Genomic DNA, 22,777 nt, shown 5'->3' on the forward strand with positions numbered 1-22,777 from the left:
GCAAGAGTTTCCTTCTGATTATTGATTAACCAGGTATGGGTTTTTCGAGCCTTGAGGCCCCAACAGACATCCCTGGGCCCATCCTGCACTTCTAAAATGCATGTATCAGCAACTTTAACACAATTCTTATCAGGAAGGATGCGGGGTCAAGCTGCCCTTTCTGTGGTGTTACCCAGGGTTCTTTCAACCCAAAGCTCTTGGTAACTTTACTCTGTGCGAGGAGGTTTCAGGAAATAAATGAGGGGTGACATGGCTGTCCGACCGATAGATGGCTGGCACAAACAAGACAACACAAGAGTGCTTTCACTTAAAGCAAAACTTTACTTAGACTCAAGCACTTACACACGTCCGCAACAAGATTAGTAAAACACTCCCAACCTGCGATAATTACCGAAGCTGAGTGTGCCTCTCGAGTGGTACAGTGGCAGCCTGTCTGCCAGTGGGAAAAACACCAGATGCATCCAGAGGGAGAGACCAGTCCCGAAGAGTCCCCCAAAGGAGTCCCACTATCTCAAGCTTTCCCCCCTTATATATACATTAGTAATAGATTGACATGTCCCTTAAAGAAACATTGTTAAGTAAGCAGTTTCAAGCAAGAGGTTCCTTCTGATTATTGATTAACCAGGTGTGGGTTTTTCCAGAACTTGTAGCCTTGAGACCCCAATAGACATTCCTGGGGCATATCGTACTCTTTTAAAATGCATGGATCAGCAACTTCAACACAATTCTTATCAGGAAGGACGCGGAGTCAAGCTGCCCTTTCCGCAGCACCCCCAAACCCCCTCCTCTCCTGCCTTGGTTAAGCTAAGCCTGCTGACTAGGCTGCTTTTAGCAATAAGCCATAGTGGTTACAGGCACTTTACCGGTTTGCCAAAATCTCCCTGTACAATCCCGCCTGAACATCTCTCTACAGAGTGGAGATCAGCAGCACATGTCATCTCAGATGTAAGGGTCCAGAATGGAATAGGTGGCCCCTGATTTTCATCTCCAGTGTCACCAGTGCTGGAGCCAATTGATGAACTGACCAGTCAGTTGACAAACACCCTGATTATCCTCGCACAAAGGTGTTTGCTTTTCACGCTGTACACGATTGGGTTCATCAGCGGTGGGAGAAGCAGGGACATGTAGCCCAGGAGAATCTGAAGCAAGGGAGAAGAGCCCTTCCCAAATCTATGTATCACAGACAAGCTGATCTCTGGTGTGTAAAAGAGCAGGACGGCGCAGAAGTGGGAGACGCAGGTGTTCAGGGCCCTGAGGCACTCCGCATGGGATGCGATGCTCAGCACTGTTTTGAGGATCATCACATAAGAGAGGAAAATGAGCACTGAGTCCAACCCCATCAGTAAAAGTTTAGTAAACAATCCATAGATGCTGTTGACTGTGATATCTGAACAAGACATCTTCATGACCTCCTGGTACAGGCAGTAGGAATGGGAGAGGACATTGTCTCGACAGTATGGGAACCGTTTTAGGAGTAAGGGAAGTGGAAGTATTATGACCATTGCTCTTAGCAAAATCATCAGTCCCATCTTAGCAATTGTCGGCAGGGTTAAGATGGAAGCATATCTCAGCGGGTATCGGATTGCGATGAAGCGGTCAAAGGCCATCAACAAGAGCATGGAGGTTTCAATGCATTGAAGGAAATGGATGAAGAAGAGCTGAGCTAAACAGGCATTGAGGCTGATCTCCCTAGAGTTAAACAAGTATATGCCCAGTATTGTCGGCATGGTGGTTATCGATATTCCAAGATCTGTGACAGCCAACATAGAAAGAAAAATGTACATGGGCTCATGCAGGCTTCGATCTATTTTTACAATGAACAGAATGAGTGAATTTCCTACTATCGAAATAACATACGCTATGCAGAAGGGGACAGAGATCCAGAGATAGATGTCTTCCTGATGTGGTATCCCGGTGAGAAGGAGCACTGCAGATTTGAATTTGGTGTCATTGACAGCTGACATTATTTATTGGGCAAGTCAGAAGAGTTCTGAAATTACCTACCTAAAAAATAATAAGATGAGATTAGATGATATGTAACGAGAAATCACTCTTCTCTCAGTGCAAATCTACAGACTTCCAGAGCTCAAGGTAGATAAGCAAAAACTTAGTCTCGGATGTACATCACCGATAGGAAGTGTGGCAAATTGCCAGCACTATTATGATGGGTCCCACACTTTCTCCTCTTATGTGGGGGGCTTTCAGGGCTCTGTTTCTTGCCCCTGATCTGGGGTATCAACTGTCCCACTAGTGTCCCAGAGAAGGGGAGTGGAGAGGGAGGGATCCGGGCCCGCCCCCTACTCCAGGTTCCAGCCCAGGGGCCCTAGGGATAGCGGCAAACCGCTAGAACTAGCAATTCTTTCCCCTGGACCAATTCCCTCTCCAGCCCTTCAGCTTGTGGGGGCTTCCTGCCCTCTCTCCGCTTGGGCCAAGTTTCTCCCAACTCCTTGTCTCTGTGGAGTCCCTCTGCTCTGCACAAGCCGGGTTTTCCTTTCCCTAGGGTCTTGGTCTTCTGGCCCGCCACAGCACTTCTCCAAACTGCTCTCCTCCAAACTGCTCTCTGCTCCAACACCAAACCACTCTGCTTCAACTCCTTCAGACTGCTCTCCTCCAAACTGCTCTCTGCTCCAACACCAAACCACTCTGCTTCAACTCCTTCAGACTGCTCTCCTCCAAACTGCTCTCTGCTCCAACACCAAACCACTCTGCTTCAACTCCTTCAGACTGCTCTCCTCCAAACTGCTCTCTGCTCCAACACCAAACCACTCTGCTTCAACTCCTTTTATTCTGTCTGATTGAAGCAGGGGGGTATTATCAGGTGACTGGCTTCAGGTGCTCTAATTAATCTATAGCAACCTCTCTTCTCTCTAGAGGGAATAAGGCTCTCATCATCCTGGGGCTTACATATACCCCACTACCACTCTCCTGCTGCCTTCTGGCTATGCTGTATCACAGAAGATAGTCACTGTCAGACTGGATCAGATTGGTAGTCCATCTATGCCAGTAACCGATGGCCATGTCCAGATGCTGCAGAGGAAGGTGGAAGAAACCCTGCAGTAAACAGCTATGAGATGACCTGCTCCCAGGGAATTTCCCCCTGACACCCACTAGCTAGATGTATTTTGTGGTGTAAATCAGGAAGGTTTAGATCCCCTCGAAAACTTTTTCTAAAACTATCCTCCTGACTGTAATTGGATTTTCTGGTTACCCAGTTCCTCTTTGAATCCTGCTAAGCCCTTGGCCCTATTGATATCTTGTGGCTGTGAGTTCCGCAGCCTGCTTGAGCACTATATGATTTTAGCATTGTGACCTTAGAGCATAAAAACCTAAGAGTGGCCATACTGGGTCAGATGATGGAATCCAAAGACTTTGATCATTCTACAGGCTCCTCTTCCTCCTCACAGGACCTGCATCCTCTCCCCATGTAACGGTCTGTAAATATTTGGAAAATTACAAGCTAACATCAACAGTTATTTCAGCTGGGCAGGGGAGGAGTTGGCATCACAAATGGGCCAATACTTCCAACACTCGTATTGCGCTAATATCCACTTTAGTGTACAAGTTACTTCAGCCATGCTCATGTAATTGGTGACAGGAGTCAATTGTATACAGCCACTACACCACTCCCCTTTCTTGCACATCAGCTAAACTCGTTGCTGAAACACAGACAAGCTTTTATGGTTTCTCATGAATAGGGTGAACAGACAGTTTATGTGAAAAATTGGGACAGAGGGTGGGGGGTAATTAGCACCTCTAAAGAAAAAGCCCCAAATATCGGGACTGTCCCTATAAAATCGGGCCACCTGGTCACCCTACTCATGACTTTTTGGAAACTCTTGCACAAGTCTTGCAGATATATTGAGTGCATGACTCTGAATGTAAGTGTTAGAAACAGCTTCTAATCAGTTACCAGGAGACAGTATCACACAAATGTCCACTGAACAAAGAGTTAATTACACACACCCATTTCAAACAGTATTTGGAGCACTTCTGAAACACTTGCTAAATCCAAAGCCATTAAGCAGTAAAAATTACCCCTGCTCCTTCCTGTAGAGATTCTAACAACTCCGCTTCTGGCTTTTGATATAATGAAAAGTTTTGGCAAAACATGTACACATCTGTACCTTAGTACACACATGTCAAGCACAGGCACGGAGCCCATTCGGACCTGCTCGGCAAGCACAGTTGACTCACAGTGTTCTGTAGCTCAGAGCCCAGTCTTAGGGTCGGAGAATGGATGGATTCGACCCCGTGAGAGGGAAGGCTACGAGGCCTGACATCTGGCACCAGAGAGAGGGAAGAGATACTGGTAGCTCTGTAACTGTGAAGGTTATCTACAGGGCAGAAAGGCTGGTGCCCTCAGCTAATCAGGAAACAGAAATATGCCCTATCAGACCAGTTACCGCAGAACAACGCAGCTCTGAATTCCTGCCTTCACAATCGAGCCAGAGAATAAAACCTTTGAAAATACATTTGCTGATTAAATTTCCAAAGCAAATAAACCTGAGGCGATTTGTTAACTTGTCACTGAGATTCCGTGGGGTCTCGTCTCCCTCAGCCCCTGGCAGGATCGGGCCCAGAGCACAAGGCACCTCTAGAATTGGGAGCCCTTGAGAAATCCCAACTCAAGGCTTTGAGGTTTTAACACTTGGAGCTCGCTTTGAATGTCAGATTCTGTGTAGCTTGAACAGCCCATGGTGGAACATGGGCATAAGTAGGGGAGGGGTTCCCAAGTTACCTAGTGTTGCCTGTCCTCCAGCCCCTCTCACTGAGACACCCCGACAGCCCAGCTGAGTCCTCTGCCGCTGCACAGAACATCTGCACCTGGAAACACCTCGCAGCCTTTCCCCGTCACTTTGCATTTTAGAGATAGTGAAACCTGCCAACGTACCCAATTCATGCTAGCAGAGGAGCCACTGATTGTAGAAGTTTTTACCCTAAAAAACAAGGAGTTATCGGAGAGGTTGCCCGGGCAGCAGGCAGTATCTGTTCAGACAGGGAGGCAACTGTGTTTATGAAGCATGTCTGCACATTCCCTTGGGGGCCACTTGGCCATCAGGGAACCTCAGCTGCTTGGCTTAGTGTGCACCAGCTTTAACCCCCGTCACGGCCAATGGCAAACTGCACGAGGCCAAATCACAGGGGTCGTGTGGTGATGCTGCCCAACTGGATTGCAGCGCCAGCCCTGCTGCAGGCTCTATTCCTGGAATCTGGGCTTGTCATCACTGTTTGTATGATCCCAATTAGACACTGGGCTACCTCGGGGGCAGCTGAGTAGTAACAATGATGCTTTCACAGCTGTGATCTTGCTGAAATAAATTCAAATATAATAAAAATATAGGACCTGATTTCTCCCTGGCAGCCCCGTGTCCTACATTACAAACTCAGGGTGCAGGCCAGGGAAGGGAAGGGAGATTCCACAAGACTTCCTACATGGAAATTTCCCTCAGATTGTTCCAATAGAGGAGGACCCTTCCTTTCTCTGTGAGGAACAAGGAATGAGGAGGAGGATTTCGGAGGGGAGTGTGGGAATGTCACGGGGATGCCGGGAGTTTCAGCACAGTGACCAGACCGGTGTTTGTAGCCTTTGAGGCTGAAAGGATCTAACTGCCAAACAATGGAGCGACAGACACAGGAGCCTCATCTTAGATGGTCTGGCTGGCAGAAAGCAGTCAAAGGGAAAAGGTCAGCTTTGCACCTTGGCCTTGTAACATGGACACGGCTGAGCACTACGGTGACTGCCTGGGTCCAAGCCCATGCAGGTTTCAGCAAAGGCTGCTTCCACAAGAAAGGGGCAAACAGATGGGAAGATGCTCTCAGAGACACAGGGAAACTAGGCTGGGTCGGAGCAGGAGTGTAGCCCTGGGTGGGACTGGGTGAGCCAGGGCCACCACTTAGCATCCTGGGGCACCTAAATTGGGGCAAAGCCCCCCAGTCCACCAGCTGGAGCTCCCAAATCCAGCTCAGTGTTCAGCTGTGTCCCTCTCCTGCCGGTCCATAGTGCTGATTCCCTGGTCTCTTACCCCAGATGGGGGTGTGCCTCGTGGGGGCAGGTTTGGGTCAGTAGTGGATTAGCCACAGTTCCTGGGCCAACCGGCTCACCCTGATCTGCTCCGCTCACCTGGCACTGCTGCGGGACAGCGAGGTCCAGGTGTGAGCAATTACCCCTATCCCAACACACAGCTGACAAGTTGCGGGTTATGGTGCTGGAATAGTGCTGGGCAGAGGGAGTGGGGAAGCCCAGCATCTCAAACATGCTCCCCGGCATAATCGCTGGGTGGGGGAAGCGGGATGGGCTCCCACCTCCTGACCACGTGCCTTGACCCCATTCCCCGACAGGAGCATTATCTGGGGAAAGTAGGACAAGCCCTCGTGCCCTGACTCTACTTCCAAGCAGGAGCGTCGGGAGGAGGAAGTGGGATAAGGAGCGCTGAGTGGGTGGGGAGGGGTGCAAACCCCCGTGCCCTTGACCCCATTTCCCCAGCACAAGGTGGGCTATGTAAGGGATGGAGAGCCTCATCTGGAGTACTGTGTCCAGTTTTAGGCCCCACACTACAAGAAGGATGTGGAAAAACTTGGAAAGAGTCCAGCAAAGGGCAACAAAAATGATTAGGGGTCTGGAGCACATGACTTATGAGGAGAGGCTGAGGGAACTGTGATTAGTTAGACTGCAGAAGAAAAGAATGAGGGGGGATTTGATAGCTGCTTTCAACTACCTGAAAAGGGGTTCCAAAGAGGATGGATCTAGACTGTTCTCAGTGGTACCAGATGACAGAACAAGGAGAAATGGTTTCAAGTTGCAGTAGGGGAGGTTTAGGTTGGATATTAGGAAAACCTTTTTTACTAGGAGGGTGGTAAAGCAATGGAATGGGTTACCTCCGGAGGTGGTGGCATCTCCTTCCTTAGAGGTTTCAAAGGTCAGGCTTGACAAAGCCCTGGCTGGGATGATGTAGTTGGGGATTTGTCCTGCTTTGAGCACGGGGTTGGACTAGATGACCTCCTGAGGTCCCTTCCAACCCTGATCTTCTATGATTCTATGATTTCTGTCATTTCCTGTCCACCTAAAAGAGTTGGATCACTTCTGTTTCTCTATCTGCAGAGCAAAGCCTGTTTAACTTAGCTCGTAGTAATACATGAGATAGATGAGTGTAGAGCTTGTCAGCTGCCTCTTATTTCAAAATCATTTTATCTAATGCTTTGTGGTGTTTGCTAATATAGCTACGTGCTTTAGGGAGGCTGGACGTGACTGTATAGCTCTGGTCACAAGGAAAGGGAAGAAACTGAGGTGTCCAGTCAGACCTGGTTAGTGATAAGCGTTTAGCATACATTTAGTGTTGTTCCCAGCTCGAAGAGTGGGACAATTAAGAACATAAGAATATAAGAATGTCCACACTGGATCAGACCAATGTTCCATCTAGCCCAGGATCCTGTCCTCCAACAATGGCCAATATGCTGGGGTCACCTGCCTTAGCAGGGGACTGGGCTCATTGACCCAGGAAGTCCTTTCCAGGCCTATATCCCAATGGGTCACATTCACCCATTTTGCATCACACTGGGGGCTCAGGTGAAGTTGCTCATTCACTATGACCCCTGCTTTATGCTCTGTCTGATGGATTTGTCCTTCAACAAATTCAGGAGAAAGAAGAACTCAGTGTTATTGTCTGGAAAAGGAATTGTTCTTGGGTTCCTGTTTCTGGTAATCTCAACATGTTGAGCTCCCAGCTGACCACTCCCCAGCCACTAGCCCCAGAGAGGAAGGATGTTTAAGCAGTTCAAGAGCTGGCCTGGGACTCAGAGGAACTGGCTTCAGTTCCAGACTCTTCCACAGACTTCTTCTGTGACCTTGGGCAACCCACTTAGTCCCTCTGTTCCTCAGTCACATGCGTTTTCATACATGTCAACATAAAGGTGTACATCTAGGAGAAGGGTTGCTAGCTATCCTTACCGGATGGGGGACTGTGGTGGGGCGGCTGTCCCATGCCCGGAGAATGTGGGCTGCGGCAGGCCCGGGTGCCTGCACATCCTGGCAGCCAATAAGAGAAGGGCTTGTTGCGAGCCAATCAGAGGCCGGATTGGGGACAGCCAATCAGGGCCAAGCTCAGCCATATAAAAGACTGCTCAGGGAGAGAGCAGTCGGTCTGTCCCAGGCCTTCAGAGGGGAAGGTCTGTCTCCAGAGCTGGGAGGCCAGCACCATGGACAGTGTGAGAAGGTCCTACTCCGTAGCCTGCCAGGCAGCAGGCCTTGAAGGAAAGGGCCTAGCAGGAAGAGGGGCTGTTGGGGAAGCGGTCCAGAGGAACAGACAGAGGAGGAAAGAGAAGGAGGACAGTGAGGCTGTTGCTAGAGGGCCTCTGGACTGGGACTCAGAGTATTGGGCGGGCCTCGGTCCCCCACCCCCTTTGTTCCCCTTGGCAGTACACCCAGCCATACGGCGCAGGGAGCGGCCAGCCGAAACTACACCAGATCCTGGACTGTAGGGATTGGACTTGGAGGTGTAGGACTGTGGGTCACCCAGCCCCTGGAAGGGGGTGTGAATGGACAAAGGGACACTGTCAGAGGACAGTGTTCCAGAAGAGGACACTGTGCGTTGGGAGAAACGCGGGTCCATGTGCCAACCAAAGGTGAGATGACAGACAGGACGCCACCAGAAAGGGATGCTCTACTGGATCGAACCAATTCCCTGAGATGACCAGTAAGAGGCGCCGCGGTGGTGAGTCCCTACATTGTCACAGGGCCTCAATGTTGGGAAGCAATGACTGAAAAAGATTTGGGGACCCTTGCCAGAGGGTGTTGTGAAGGCCAAGACTATATCAGGGTTCAAAAATGAACTAGATTAATTCATGGAAGATAGGTCCATCAATGGCTATTAGCCAGGAAGGGAAGGTGTGGTGTCCCTAGCCTCTGTTTGCCAGAAGTTGGGAATGAACGACAGGGAGCTGCCGTCCCATACCCCGCGCCCAGAGCCGCGATACTGCGAGTGTCAGGAAGCTGCTTTCATGGGGGGTTGTACCTGCAGGCAAGCGCTTGGCCGCACGGAGCCACCTGCACCCCTGCACCAAATGGGATCTACCCCAGGGAAGTGCCCCACACCCCAAACCTCTACCCCAGCCCTGATCCCCCTTGCACACCCTTACTCCTGCCCAGGCACCGCACCCCAACCACCAGCCATCTCCTGAATCCTAAGTCCTGCCCAGACTCCACATTCCCACCCCAACCCCCTGCCCTGAGCCCCCTCCTGCACTCCAAGCATCTCATCCTCAGACCCACCCCAGAGCCCACACGCACAGTTGGAGCCCTCACCCTCTCCTGCACCCACCCTCCTGCCTCAACCCGCAGCCCCCTCCCGCACTCTGAATCCCTCTCTTTGTCGCCACCCTGGAGCCTGGGGGGGGGCACAAATTCTAATAGCCCTGGGCCCCCAGAAGAGTTAATCTGGCCCTGCTCACATATCACTACAAGCTAAGTTAGACCGGTTTTGCTCTGGAGATACAGAAACAGAAATGATCCAACCTACATTCTTTTGGGAAGCCAAGGGGCTCTTGGGACCAGTGGTGTAGCTAGAACATGAAAACTGGGTGGGCCCAGCTTTCAGGAGCCCCATCACCCCCTACAGGGGAAGATTAGGATTTTGTATGGCCCTGGCTCAACCAGGAAAACTGAGGTACTCTCTCCATCCCTTCTGCAGCCCCCCCGCTCAAGCTGGGGAAATGGGGACAGCGGCGAAGGGATTTGCACCCAGCACTCCTGCTGGGGAGTGGGGTCGGCACATGCGGTCATGGGGTGGGGGCTTATTCCGCTTCCCCCACCCAGGGATTCTGAGATGCTGGGCTTGCCCTACTACTACACTCAGCGCTATTCCAGTGCCACGACCCGTTCTCCAGCAGCTGGGAGGGGGGAGAGGGGCAAACCCTCGCACCCGACCTCGCTTCACTGCAGGAGTGGCAGGTGGGTGGAACGGAGTAGGGTGACACCGTTGGCCCAGGACCAGTAGCTAATCCACTACTGGCCCAAACCCACCTCCATGAGGCACATCCCCATCTGGGGCGAGAGACCAGGGAATCAGTGCTCCGGACCGGCAGGAGAGGGCTACAGCTGGGAACCAAACTGGAGTCGGGAGTCCCAGCTGGTGGATTGGGCTTGGATGCTCAGTGGGTGGGCTCTGGCCCCCCAGGCCCACCCATGGCTACACTCGTGCTTCGACCCAGCCTTGTTTCCCTGTGTCTCTGAGAGCAACTTCCCATCTGTTTGCTCCTTTCTTGTGGAAGCTGAACCCTGTGTGAGCCTAGGCCCTGTCACCATAGAGCTCTGTGCTCTGTGTGTTACAGGGTCAAGGTGTGAAGATGACCTTTGCCCACAGACTACTCTCTGCCAGCCAGACCGTCTAAGATGAAGCTTCTGTGTCTGTTGCTCCATTGTTTGCAATGGTTAGCAAACACTGGTCTGGTGACTGTTCAGAAACTCCCGGTATCCCCGTGACACTCCCACACTCCCCTCCAAAATCCTCCTCCTTCTCCCTTGTTCCTCAGGGAGAAGGGAAGGATCCTCCCCGGCTGGAAAGATCCAAGGGAAATTTCTATGTAGGGAGCATTGTGGAATCTCCCTTCCCTTCCCAGTGCTGCACCCTGGGTTTGTAATGCAGGAAAGGGGCGCCAAGGAGTAATCAGGCCCCATATTATTATTCTACTTTAGCAAGATCAGAGCTGTGACAGCATCATCGTTACTACTCAGCTGCCCTCGAGACACCCATGTCACTAATCAGAACCATTCGAACAGTGATGACAAGCCTGGATTCCAGGAATAGAGCCTGCAGCAGGGCTGGCACTGCCGACCAATCAGGTAGCATCACCATGTCACCTGTGATTTGGCCTCCTGCAGTTTGCCATTGGCCGTGACGGGATTAAAGCTGGTGCTCACGAAGCCAAGCAGCTGAGGTTCCCTGATGGCCAAGTGGCCCCCAAGGGAATGTGCAGACATGCTTCATAAAGACACTTGCCTCCCCTATCTGAACAGATACAGCCTGCTGCCCGTGCAACCTCTCCGATGACTCCTTGTCCTTTAGGGTGAAAACCTCTGGTGTCAGCGGCTCCCCTGATAGCAGGAATTGGGTACGTTGGCAGGTGTCACTATCTTTACAATGTGAAGTGAAGGGTAAAGGCTGCAAGCTGTTTAAATCTGAAGCTTTTCTGTGCCACTTCAGTGAACTTAGCTGTGCTGTCAGAATGACTTTGTAAGAGGCACAGGAGGACATGCAGCAATGTGCTCAGTGGGTTATTCAAGTTACACAGAAACCGGAGCTTGGAGTGTTAAAAGCCTGATGCCCCAAGTCAGGATTTTTCCAGGGGTCCCATTTCTACAGGTGCCGTGTGCTCTGGGCCCGATCCTGCCAGGGGCTGAGTGACAGGAGACCCCACGAAATGTCAGTGACTAGCTCTCAAATCTACTTAGGTTTATTTGCTCCTGGAAATTTAATCAGGAAATGCATTTTCAAAGCTTTTAATCTCTGGCTTGATTGTGAAGGCAGGAATTCAGAGCTGCTTTGCTTTGTGGGAACAGGTCCAAGAGGTAGGGTGACCAGATGTCCCGATTTTATAGGGACAGTCCCGATTTTTGGGTCTTTTTCTTATATAGGTTTCTATTACCCCCCCCCCCACACACACACCACCTGTCCCGATTTTTCACACTTGCTGTCTGGTCACCCTACCAAGAGGGCATATTTTTGCTCCATAGTTACTACAGTTACAGGGCTAGTGGCATCTCCTCCCCCTCTATGGTCTCTGAGTTCCAGATGTCAGGCCTTGAAGCCTTCCTGCTCATGGGATGGATCCCTCCATTCTCCCACCCTCAGACTGGGCACTGGGCTACAGCCCACTGTGGGTCAACTGTGCTTGCCGAGCAGGTCCGAGTGGGTTCAGCACCTGTGGTTGACATGTGTGTACTAAGGTACAGAAGTGTAAATGTTAGGCCAAAACTATTCATTGTAATACAGACATTACAAACCAAACTTTCATGCCATTCCTCTATATCGAAAGCCAGCAGCAGAGTTGTTAGAATCTCTGCCGTAAGGAGCAGGGATACTGTCTCCTGGTAACTGACTAGAAGCTATTTGTTAGTCTCTAAGGTGCCACAAGTACTCCTGTTCTTCTTTTGACTAGAAGCTGATTCTAACACTTACATTCAGAGTCATGCACTCAATCACTCTGCAAGAGTTGTGCAAGAATTTCAAAAAAGTCATGAGAGATCAGAACCTCCGGACTGTGTTTCAGCAAACAGCTTAGCTGAGGTGCAGGAAAGGGGAGTGGTATAGTAGCTGTATGTAATTGACCCCAGTCACCAATTACATGAGCACGGTTGAAGTAACTTGTACACTCAAGTTGATATTAGCGCAATACCTGTGTAGTATTGATCCATGTGTGAAGCCAACTCCCCTGCCCAGCTGAAATAACTGGCAGTGTTAGCTTGTAATTTTCCAAATATCTACAGACTGTTGCATGGGCAGAGGACGCAGGTCCCAGGGGTATAAAAAGAAACCTGTAGGATGATCGAAGTCTCTGGATTCCATCAAAATTGCCCAGGCAAAGCACTTCAGCCTCTCTTGGAGGGTTTCTTGTGGGTCAGAGTATATCAATGGAAGCATTTGGTATGGGTGAGTTAATAGAGCCTGTTTCTGATTGAATTTACACATGAAACTCTGGCGGGAGGCTGTTGATATCGCTGTTGATATCGCTGTTATATTGAATTAAGGACCTGACCCTAAAAAAGTATCTGATATGCTGGAAAGAGGGAATTGCATAATCTGAACTGTTAGGGGCGCACAAAAAAATAATTCATATAATGAAGCTATAAAACACATCAGTGCAGGACAAATAAATACCATGCACTTACCATGTATTTACACACATGGCATGATACAAGGGGCCACACTCAGAAGTGGAGGGCCAGAAAGGGTGTCTGTGTGAAGGGTATAACAGAGTTCAAAAGAGAACTACATAAATTCATGGATGATGGATCACTTGATGATGACCTGTTCTCTTCATTCCCTCTAAGGCACCAAGCATAAGTCACAGTTGAAAAAAGGATACTGGGCTAGATGGACCTTTCGTATCACCCAATATGGCCACTCTTATGTTTTTATGTTTTAAGGTCATAATGTTAAAATCACACCATGCTGAAGTAGACTGTGAAATTCACAGCCACAAGATATCAATGGGGCCAAGAGCTTAGCAGGATTCAAAGAGGGACTGAGTAATCAGAAAATCCAATTATGGTGAAGAGGATTGTTTTAAAAATCTTTTAGAGAGGCTCTAAACCTTCCTGATTTACACCACAAAATTTGTCTAACTAGTGGGTGTCAGGGGAAAACTCCCTGGCACCAGTGCCAAATTCAGGGCTTCTTTCACCTTCTTCTGAATCATCTGGACATGGCCATTGGTTCCTGGGGTAGATTAACTACAAATCTGATCCAGTCTGACTAATCAGAACCATGTGAATCCCAGAGTATGTTTTTGCTTATTTACCTTGAGCTCTGGGAGTCTTTAGGCCTGCACTCAGAGCAGAATGATTTCTTGATAAATATCATCTAATCTCCTCTTTCTTTTGTTTTAGAAAGAACATTTCAGAATTCCTCAGATCTACCCAGTAGAATATGTCAGCTGTCAATGACACAACATTTAAATCTGTAATTTTCCTTCTCACTAGACTACCGAGTCATGGAGAGGCATATCTCTGGATTTCTATCCCCTTCTGTTTCATGTATGTTATTTCGATAGTAGGAAATTCAGTCATTCTGTTCATTGTAAAAATGAATCCAAGCCTCCATGAGCCCATGTACATTTTCCTTTCCATGTTGGCCATCACAGACCTTGGCATATTGATAACAACCATACCGACGATACTGGGAACATACTTGTTTAACTCTAGGGAGATCAGCCTTGATGCCTGTTTAGCCCAGCTCTACTTCATCCACTTGCTTCAGTGCATTGAATCTTCTGTGCTGTTGTTGATGGCCCTTGACCGCTTCATCGCGATCCATAACGCGCTGAGATATGCTTCCATATTAACCCTGCCGAGAATAGCCAAGATGGGACTGGTGGCTGTGATAAGAGCGATGGTCATAATACTTCCACTTCCCTTTCTCCTGAAACGGTTCCGATACTGTCGATCCAATGTCCTCTCCCATTCCTACTGCCTGCACCGGGAGCTCATGAGCATGGCTTGTTCGGATATCACAGTCAACGTCATCTATGGATTGTTTACTAAACTCTTAACAATGGGGTTGGACTCGCTGCTCATCTTCCTCTCTTATGTGATGATCCTCAAAACAGTGCTGAGCATCGCGTCCCACGAGGAGTGCCTGAGGGCCCTGAACACCTGCGTCTCCCACCTCTGTGCCATCCTGCTTTTCTACACACCAGATATCAGCTTGACTGTGATACAGTACTTTGGGAAGGGCTCTTCTCCCATGCTGCAGATTCTCCTGGGCTACATCTCGCTGCTTCTCCCTCCTCTGATGAACCCAATTGTGTACAGCGTGAAAATCAAACACCTCCGTGTGAGGATAATCAGGGTGTTTGTCAAGTGAAGGGTCAGTTCACCACCTGGCTCCAGTGACATGGGAGACGAAAATCATGGGCCACCGCTTCCATCCTGGACCCTTAAATAACCCCTGTCATCTTGGATGTATCTCCACTATATAGAGAGGTTCAGACAGGGTCTAAGGCTGGTGAGGGAGGACAGGGATGGTGAGGGAGGACTGGACACTGAGGTAGGAAACTAAGGCAGGCAGCAGCATTTACTGAGTAACTTTTTTGGGGGGTGGAATGTTGGCCCATAAAGAGTCATATCCATGGTTACTCCCACCTCACAATTCCTGTCGATAGTAAATAAAGGGAAGGGATGTGGGTGCTGGTTCACATTACTGATGGCCTGTCACTGTCCCATGTCTGACTAAACATCCAAGGGCTATGAAAACGGTGGCAGACCTGTTCTGCAGTCTCAGTCCTGGCCATTTCTGAGCGCTCTGCATTCAGCATGACCCATGGGTGCTGCATCAGCTGGGGACAGGGGCTATTCAAGGGGCACAGTCACTCAGTTTTCCCCTGCCCACTCAGTCAAGGTGCTTGTGACTGAGTGGTGTCAGAGACATGATCAACATAGGATCAGAACGAGAAGCCATTCACTGAACCCCTCCAATTATTGCCTTTGCACACAGCACATCTGCTCAGTCCACTCTCCACTGAGGCAGGGCAGAGCTGCATGTGTGAGAAATGGTCTGACACACAGGAGTCCTAGTAAGAGACTCAGGCCTAGGTTCCCTCCCCGTCCGATCCATCTTTGCTGCCCCAGCAATGCAAAACAATGGAAACTGGCCTCAGCTCAGGCCCAACTCACTCCTATCCCAGCCCAGCCCATTCAGTGTAGGGTGACCACCTTTTCAAAAGGCAAAAGCGGGACACAGGCCGGGAGCCGGGTCCCCTTGGTGACCCTGCCCCTGCTCCTCTTCTTCCCCCTAGGGGCCCCACTCCCTGCTCCTTCTCTTCCACTGAGGCTCCACCCCCTGTCCAGGCCAGAAGCCAGAGCTAGGCCCTGGAAAGAGCTGATCAGGGAGCCAGAGCCACTGTGAGGAGCCTCAGATCCTCCAGCTGCCCTGGGCAGGTGACTGGGGGGACAAGAGAATGCTGCTGCCTATGTCCCTGACCCTCAGGACACATCCCCAGAGCAAGTGGAGAGTCTGGGAATCCCCACAGCAGCCTGGGCTCCCGGGGTAGCTGTAACCGTGCTTTTGTGGGTCACAACTGTGAATACCAAATTCAGGACAAACTGCTTAGAAAAAGGGCAGAGAGACCCACAAAGTCATGGTTATTCTCATGTGAGATATACCAAACCAGCAACACATAGTAAACTTCTGTTTCACCACAGTGGCTAACAAGAAGTCTTAAAAGCAGTTTCCTTACATATTCCAGGCCTTATGTCCCCATCAAAAACACTGGATTTAAAGATGTGTGGTTCGTTAGAACAAATTTAATGCAATGACAGGTTCATTTGATCTCAAAGGACCAGCCGCACACCCAGGTCAATATATAACTCTGATCTTACCCCAAAATCATGCTGATGCAATCTTTTGATTTCTATAATCTAAAGGTTTATTTATAAAAAGAAAAGGAAAGAAAGAAAGGTTAGAGTTAAAAATGGTTAAAGGAGTCAAATACGTGCAATAAATGAAAAGTTCTTATTTCAGGTTTGTAGCAGTGATGGACTAAGCTGCTGGCTTGACAAGTCTCTGGTTGCTTCCAAATCACTGGAAAGTCCTCAGTGCATTGGTTAGAACACTCCCATTCATATAAATTCATAGTATAGAGGCTTGAGCAGGAAAGAAGCAAAATTGTGGTGTTTCTTTTAATAGAATTTTATAGTGTCGACCATATGGAGGGAAACCTACTGTTTCTAACACAGCCCTCAGCACAGCTAGGGGGAAATTACAGGTGAAAAGATGGAGTTTGGAATCACATGACCAAGTCACATCTCCATGCATAATTTGGCTTAGTTACAGCAGGAAATCATTACCTATACCCGGACAGAACTTTTGCAGGACAGTCCATTCAGTGTAGATGGGCGTCTCCCATGGTCCATTGTCAGTTAAGTGTTTCTTGATGAGCCCTTAATTTGAATAGTCTCTCCAAGATTTGCAGGCTAACTACTTTGTGGGCATTACCCCAGGGGCAAACATTTGAAATCCAGGTATAGAGCCCATAGTCATACCTTCAAATACAAAAATGATACATGCATACAGATAGCACAACCATAAGCAGCAAATCATAACCTTTTCATAGACATCTTACATGCCACATTTTGTCCAAGTGTGTTGCAAATATATAACACTGGTTGCGAAAGTGATCTATATGGTCATATTTTGATCAGAGAACATCACAGTAGCTCTTACCATGGCCTGGCTCTGGCATGGCCAGGAGGCAGAGCCTCAGGGGAAGTGGAGCAGCAGGGGGCAGGGCCTAGTGGTAAGAGATGCAGGGGAAGGGCTCAAGGGAAATGGGTTTGCAGCAAGTCTGAAGCAATGCAGACACCAGCAACAAGGGTGATAGGGTGTTCATGAGTAAATCAAACTAGTCAAGTTGGAGCATAGGAGACCTTGTGTTTTGGAGAAGACTGAATAAATGTGACCCCTCAAAGGGAGCTCTTGTTTTAAATATTCCAGGCTGACAGTAAGTCATTGCAAGGACCTTAGAAGGAAGAGCAGGGTGCCTGCAGGGCTAACTCAAGCCCCCAGGGTGCACTCTGTGGTGGCCCCTGTCCACAGGAAGATGGCCAGAGTGCGCTGTGCTCTTGGAAGCTGTTAAAGTCAGGCAGAGGTTACAGAAGTGCCCAGGCTGCTCTAAACTCTGCTGAGGCAGGAGGAGAACAGGCCAGAGAATCAAACCTCTGTAACTGGCTCCTTGCCATCCCTTTTCTCTACAGCATGGCCGGGAGGGGGAGCTCTGCAGGTGCAGCAGAGATTCCATCCAGGCCTGTCACCGCTCAGATGGCTGGAAGCCTGTGGCTGTGGTCTAGGCACTACTCTGTGACTCAAGACAGGTGGGTTTAATTTCCTTGTCGACTGTGACCATGGGCAAGCCATTGGCTGTCTCTGAGCCTCTGCTGAGGTAGATAATATCCCGGCCCTGCCTCACAGCAGTGGCAGGAGGATAAATACATTCAAGGTGCTCAGATACTCTGAGACCCTAAGATCGGGGCTGAGTCAGGGATCCACAGAACAACAACTCCGTCACTATCACCACCCTGGTCAGCTGATCGGTAATATATCCCGACTGCTATATTCTTTTTATTAGCGCATGGAATTACTATTCATAGAGATCCTTTGGTACAGTTTGGTTCATTTAAGATTTTTACTCCATTTGTTTCTACACTTTATATAAGATATAGTGCCACTCTTCCACCAGCACAACCTGTTCTGTCCTTCTGATATATTTTCTACCCTTTGATTATCCTCATTCACCAAGCTTCTGTGATGACTATTGTATCAATATAGTCATTTAAGAGGGGGCACTCTAGTTCACCCATCTTATTATTTAGAATTCTAGCATTGGTAAAAAAAACACTTTCTAAACTGTCACTTTTTAGCTGTATGCCATTATATGATGTAATTGAATGGGAGTTTTTTCATTTGACTGTTTCTCATCAGATCCTGTCTGTATTTTATCATCTTCCATCCAGCTCCAAGATGGAGTTTTGGAGTCACCTGGGCAAGTCACATGCCCCTGCATGACTCAGTCTTTGCAGGCCGACGCCATTGTCCACATGGCATCTTGCATATCTCCAGGAAGACTTCTCATGTGGATTGGAGCATTCCAAGATGCATTGTTCCCCAAGTGTCTCCTGATCAGGTACTTAACTTGGCGAATTCCTTCCTAAAGAAGCTGACCAAATGCCTCTCTCTCTTTACTAGGACATAAAGAATCTCCATGAATAGATCACCCCCACGGGATGTCTCTGTCCCAAACCATGCTCCTCTGCACCTGTCGGCTTTCCCCCAGCCCTTAGTTTAAAAATTGCTCTATGAGACTTTTAATTTTAAGTGCCAGGATTCTGGTTCCATTTCGGTTTAGGTGGAGCCCAGCCTTCCTGCATAGGTTTCCTCCTTTCCCAAAAGCTTTCCAAGTTCCCAATAAATCTATATCCCTCCAGGCTTTGAGACCCTGCAATTCTGCCTGTCTCATTAGCCCTGCACATGGAACTGGAAATGTTTCAGAGAGGCTACCTCGGAGGTCCTCGATTTCAATCTCTTACCTAGCAGCCTAAATTTGGCCTCCAGGACCTCTCTCCTATCCTTCATTATTTCATTGATACCTACATGTACCACGACTTCCCCATCACTACGCATAAGTCTATCTACATGTCTCGAAAGATCCGCAGGAAGTCAAGTCACCATGCAGTTCTCCCAGTCATTGCAAACCCAGCTATCTATATTTCTAATGATCAAATGCCCGAAAGCTATGACCTGGCTGTGACGGGTTGGATCACAGAACCCCCCTTGGGAGGTGCCACCCGATGTGCCAAGACTACCTCTGCTTCTGCTTTCCCCGTCATCTGGGGACCCCAGCATCCTGTCTTGCTGAGCCAGACACAGCCATCTACTCCAACAAAGACCCATGGTCTGAATTACTTGGCCCAAAGCTGCAGGTTTACCTGAAAGCAGCTAACAGAAGTGTGCTTGTCTCTAACACTCAGATGCCCAACTCCCAGTGGAGTCTAAACGCAAATAAATCCGTTTTATCCTGTATAAAGCTTATGCAGGGTAAACTCATAAATTATTTGCCCTCTATAACACTGATAGAGAGATATGCACGGCTGTTTGCTCCCCCAGGTATTAATACATACTCTGGGTCAATTAATAAGTAAAAAAGTGATTTTATTAAATATAGAAAGTAGGACTGAAGTGATTCTAAGTAATATCAGACAGGACAAAGTAAGTCACCAAGCAAAATACAATAAAATGCGCAAATCTCTGTCTAATCAAACTGAATACAGATAATCTCACTCTCAGAGATGCTTCAGTAAGTTTTTTTCCTCAGACTGGACACGTTTCGGGCCTGGGCACAATTCTTTCCCCTGGCACAGCTCTTGTTCCAGCTCAGGTGGTAGCTAGCGGATTCTTCATGATGGCTCCTCTCTGTCCTTTGTTCTGTGTCCAACTCTTTATATATATTTTGCATAAGGCGGGAATTCTTTGTCCCTCTCTGGGTTCCCACCCCGTCCTTGTCAATGGAAAGACACCAGGTTAAAGATGGATTCCAGTTCAGGTGACATGATCACATGCCACTGCAAGACTTCATTGCCCATTTGCCAGCACACGCATATACAGGAAGACTTACAGGTAAAACACAGCCATTTGCAGACAATTGTCCTGGTTAATGGGAGTCATCAAGATTCCAAACCACCATTAATGTCCCACACTTTGCATAATTACAATAGGCTCTCAGAGTTATATTTCATATTTCTAGTTTTAGATACACGAGTGGTACATTCATACAAATAGTAAATTGTAAGCTTTGTAATGATACCTTGCAAGAGACCTTTTGCATGAATAATATTCCAGTTACATTATATTCACTCTTTGGCATATTTTTATAAAACCATATAGACTGCAAGGTCACACTGTTTCTTCCTAATAACCGGAGTTCCCTTCTCTGGAGAGGTATCCTCAATGTGAGAGGATACCACAACAGGATCTGGAAGGAGAGTCCCAACTAAGGGGTGATTTCCTTCTGCTCCAGCTGAATATTCTCCTTCTCTGAGACTTTCATCCTCCTCAAGGTTAGAAGGGAGTACAGCAAAATAGAGACAATGGTTTTCAGGAAGGTGGATTTTGGTAAACTCACAGAGTTGATAGGTAAGGTCCCATGGGAATCAAGACTCAGGGGAAAAATAACTGAGAAGAGTTTTTCAAAGGGACACTATTAAGGTCCCAAAATCAAGCTATTCCGCTGGGTAGGAAAGATAGAAAATGATGCAAAAGACCACATTGGCTTAACCACGAGATCTTGCATGATCTAAAAAATAAGAAGGAGTCATATAAAAAAATTGAAACTAGGACAGATTACAAAGGGTGAATATAGGCAAACAACACAGGAATGCAGGGGCAAGATTAGAAAGGCAAAGGCACAAAATGAGCTCAAACTAGCTACAGGAATAAAGGGAAACAAGAAGACTTTTTATCAATACATTAGAAGCAAGAGGAAGACCAAGGACAGGGTAGGCCCACTGCTCAGTGAGGAGGGAGAAACAGTAACAGAAAACTTGGAAATATCAGAGATGCTTAATGACTTCTTTGTTTCGGTCTTCTCCGAGAAGTCTGAAGGAATGCCTAACATAGTGAATACTAATGGGAAGGGGGTAGATTTAGAAGATAAAATAAAAAAAAGAACAAGTTAAAAATCACTTAGAAAAGTTAGATGCCTGCAAGTCACCAGGGCCTGATGAAATGCATCCTAGAATACTCAAGGAGCTAATAGAGGAGGTATCTGAGCCTCTAGCTATTATCTTTGGAAAATCATGGGAGACAGGAGAGATTCCAGAAGACTGGAAAAGGGCAAATAAAGTGCCCATCTATAAAAAGGGAAATAAAAACAACCCAGGAAACTACAGACCAGTTAGTTTAACTTCTGTGCCAGGGAAGATAATGGAGCAAGTAATTAAGGAAATCATCTGCAAACACTTGGAAGGTGGTAAGGTGATAGGGAATAGTCAGCATGGATTTGTAAAGAACAAATTATGTCAAACTACTCTGATAGCTTTCTTTGATAGGATAACAAGTCTTTTGGATAAGGGAGAAGTGGTGGATGTGGTATACCTAGACTTTAGTGAGGCATTTGATATGGTCTCGCATGATATTCTTATCAATAAACTAGGTAAATACAACTTAGATGGGGCTATTATAAAGTGCGTGCATAACTGGCTGGATAACCATACTCATAGAGTAGTTATTAATGGTTCCCAATCCTGCTGGAAAGGTATAACAAGTGGGGTTCTGCATGGGTCTGTTTTGGGACCGTCTCTGTTCAATATCTTCATCAACGACTTAGATATTGGCATAGAAAGTACGCTTATTAAGTTTGCAGATGATACCAACCTGGGAAGGATTGCTACTGCTTTGGAGGATAAGGTCATAATTCAAAATGATCTGGACAAGTTGGAGACATGGTCTGAGGTAAACAGGATGAAGTTTAACAAGGACAAATGCAAAGTGATCCACTTAGGAAGGAAAAATCAGTTTCACACATACAGAATGGGAAGAGACTGTCTAGAAAGGAGTAAGACAGAAAGGGATCTAGGGATTATAGTGGACCACAAGCTAAATATGAATCAAAAGTGTGATGCTGTTGCAAAAAAAGCAAATATGATTCTGGGATGCATTAACAGGAGTGTTGTGAGCAAGACACAAGAAGTCATTCTTCCGCTCTACTCTGCGCAGGTTAGGCCTCAACTGGAGTATTGTGTCCAGTTCTTGGCACCGCATTTCAAGAAAAATGTGGAAAAATTGGAGAGGGTCCATAGAAGAGGAACAAGAATGATTAAAGGTCTTGAGAACATGATCTATGACGGAAGGCTGAAAGAATTGGGTTTCTTTAGTTTAAAAAAGAGAAGACCGAGAGGGGACATGATAGCAGTTTTCAGATATCTAAAAGGGTGTCATAAGGAGGAGGGAGAAAACTTGTTCACCTTAGCCTCTAAGGATGGAACAAGAAGCAATGGGCTTAAACTGCAGCAAGGGAGATTTAAGTTGGACATTAGGAAAAAGTTCCTAACTGTCAAGGTGCTTAAACACTGGAATAAATTGCCTAGGGAGGTTGTGGAATCTCCATCTCTGGAGATATTTAAGAGTAGGTTAGATAAATGTCTATCAGGGATGATCTAGATAGTATTTGGTCCTGTCGTGAGGGCAAGTGACAGGACTCGATGACCTCTTGAGGTCCCTTCCAGTCTTAGAATCTATGAATCTATGAAACAGGAGAGACTGTCAGACCAGGGTGGGACTGTTGTACTCTGTCCCAGAAAGTCTCATCTATGTACCTCTCTGTCTCCCTTAGCTTCTCTAGTTCAGCCACCCTCGTCTCCAAAGTCCATACACTGTCTCTGAGGGCCAGGACCTCCTTGCACCAAATGCATATATATGACACATGCTGCTTTTGATACAATAAAGAGAACTTTATTGTCGCAATCCTGATTCTTCTTGGCCAGCATATGTCCTTCTTGAGTGCCTATCAGCATTCA

At 47.7% G+C, this 22,777-nt stretch overlaps 2 protein-coding genes across 2 annotated transcripts; one reads left to right on the forward strand and one right to left on the reverse strand.

Annotated features, from left to right (window-relative positions):
- Positions 1-352: 352 nt before the first annotated feature.
- On the reverse strand, positions 353-1,998 carry LOC101948847 (olfactory receptor 51G2-like). Its single transcript, XM_005311794.4, has one exon. The coding sequence runs from the start codon at positions 1,962-1,964 to the stop codon at positions 1,029-1,031; it is 936 nt and encodes a 311-aa protein (XP_005311851.2). The 5' UTR covers positions 1,965-1,998; the 3' UTR covers positions 353-1,028.
- Positions 1,999-13,609: 11,611 nt separating this feature from the next.
- LOC101952024 (olfactory receptor 51G2-like) lies at positions 13,610-14,623 on the forward strand. The gene has a single exon (XM_008175896.3). The coding sequence runs from the start codon at positions 13,641-13,643 to the stop codon at positions 14,574-14,576; it is 936 nt and encodes a 311-aa protein (XP_008174118.2). The 5' UTR covers positions 13,610-13,640; the 3' UTR covers positions 14,577-14,623.
- The last annotated feature ends 8,154 nt before the right edge of the window (positions 14,624-22,777 follow it).

This window comes from Chrysemys picta, chromosome 1 (genome assembly GCF_011386835.1).
Source record: "Chrysemys picta bellii isolate R12L10 chromosome 1, ASM1138683v2, whole genome shotgun sequence".
Taxonomy (NCBI): domain Eukaryota; kingdom Metazoa; phylum Chordata; order Testudines; family Emydidae; genus Chrysemys; species Chrysemys picta.

What these genes read in the sequence shown, in the direction of transcription:
- LOC101948847 (XM_005311794.4), bottom strand. Translation starts at nt 1,964, where the DNA reads ATGTCAGCTGTCAATGACACCAAATTCAAATCTGCAGTGCTCCTTCTC.
- LOC101952024 (XM_008175896.3), top strand. Translation starts at nt 13,641, where the DNA reads ATGTCAGCTGTCAATGACACAACATTTAAATCTGTAATTTTCCTTCTC.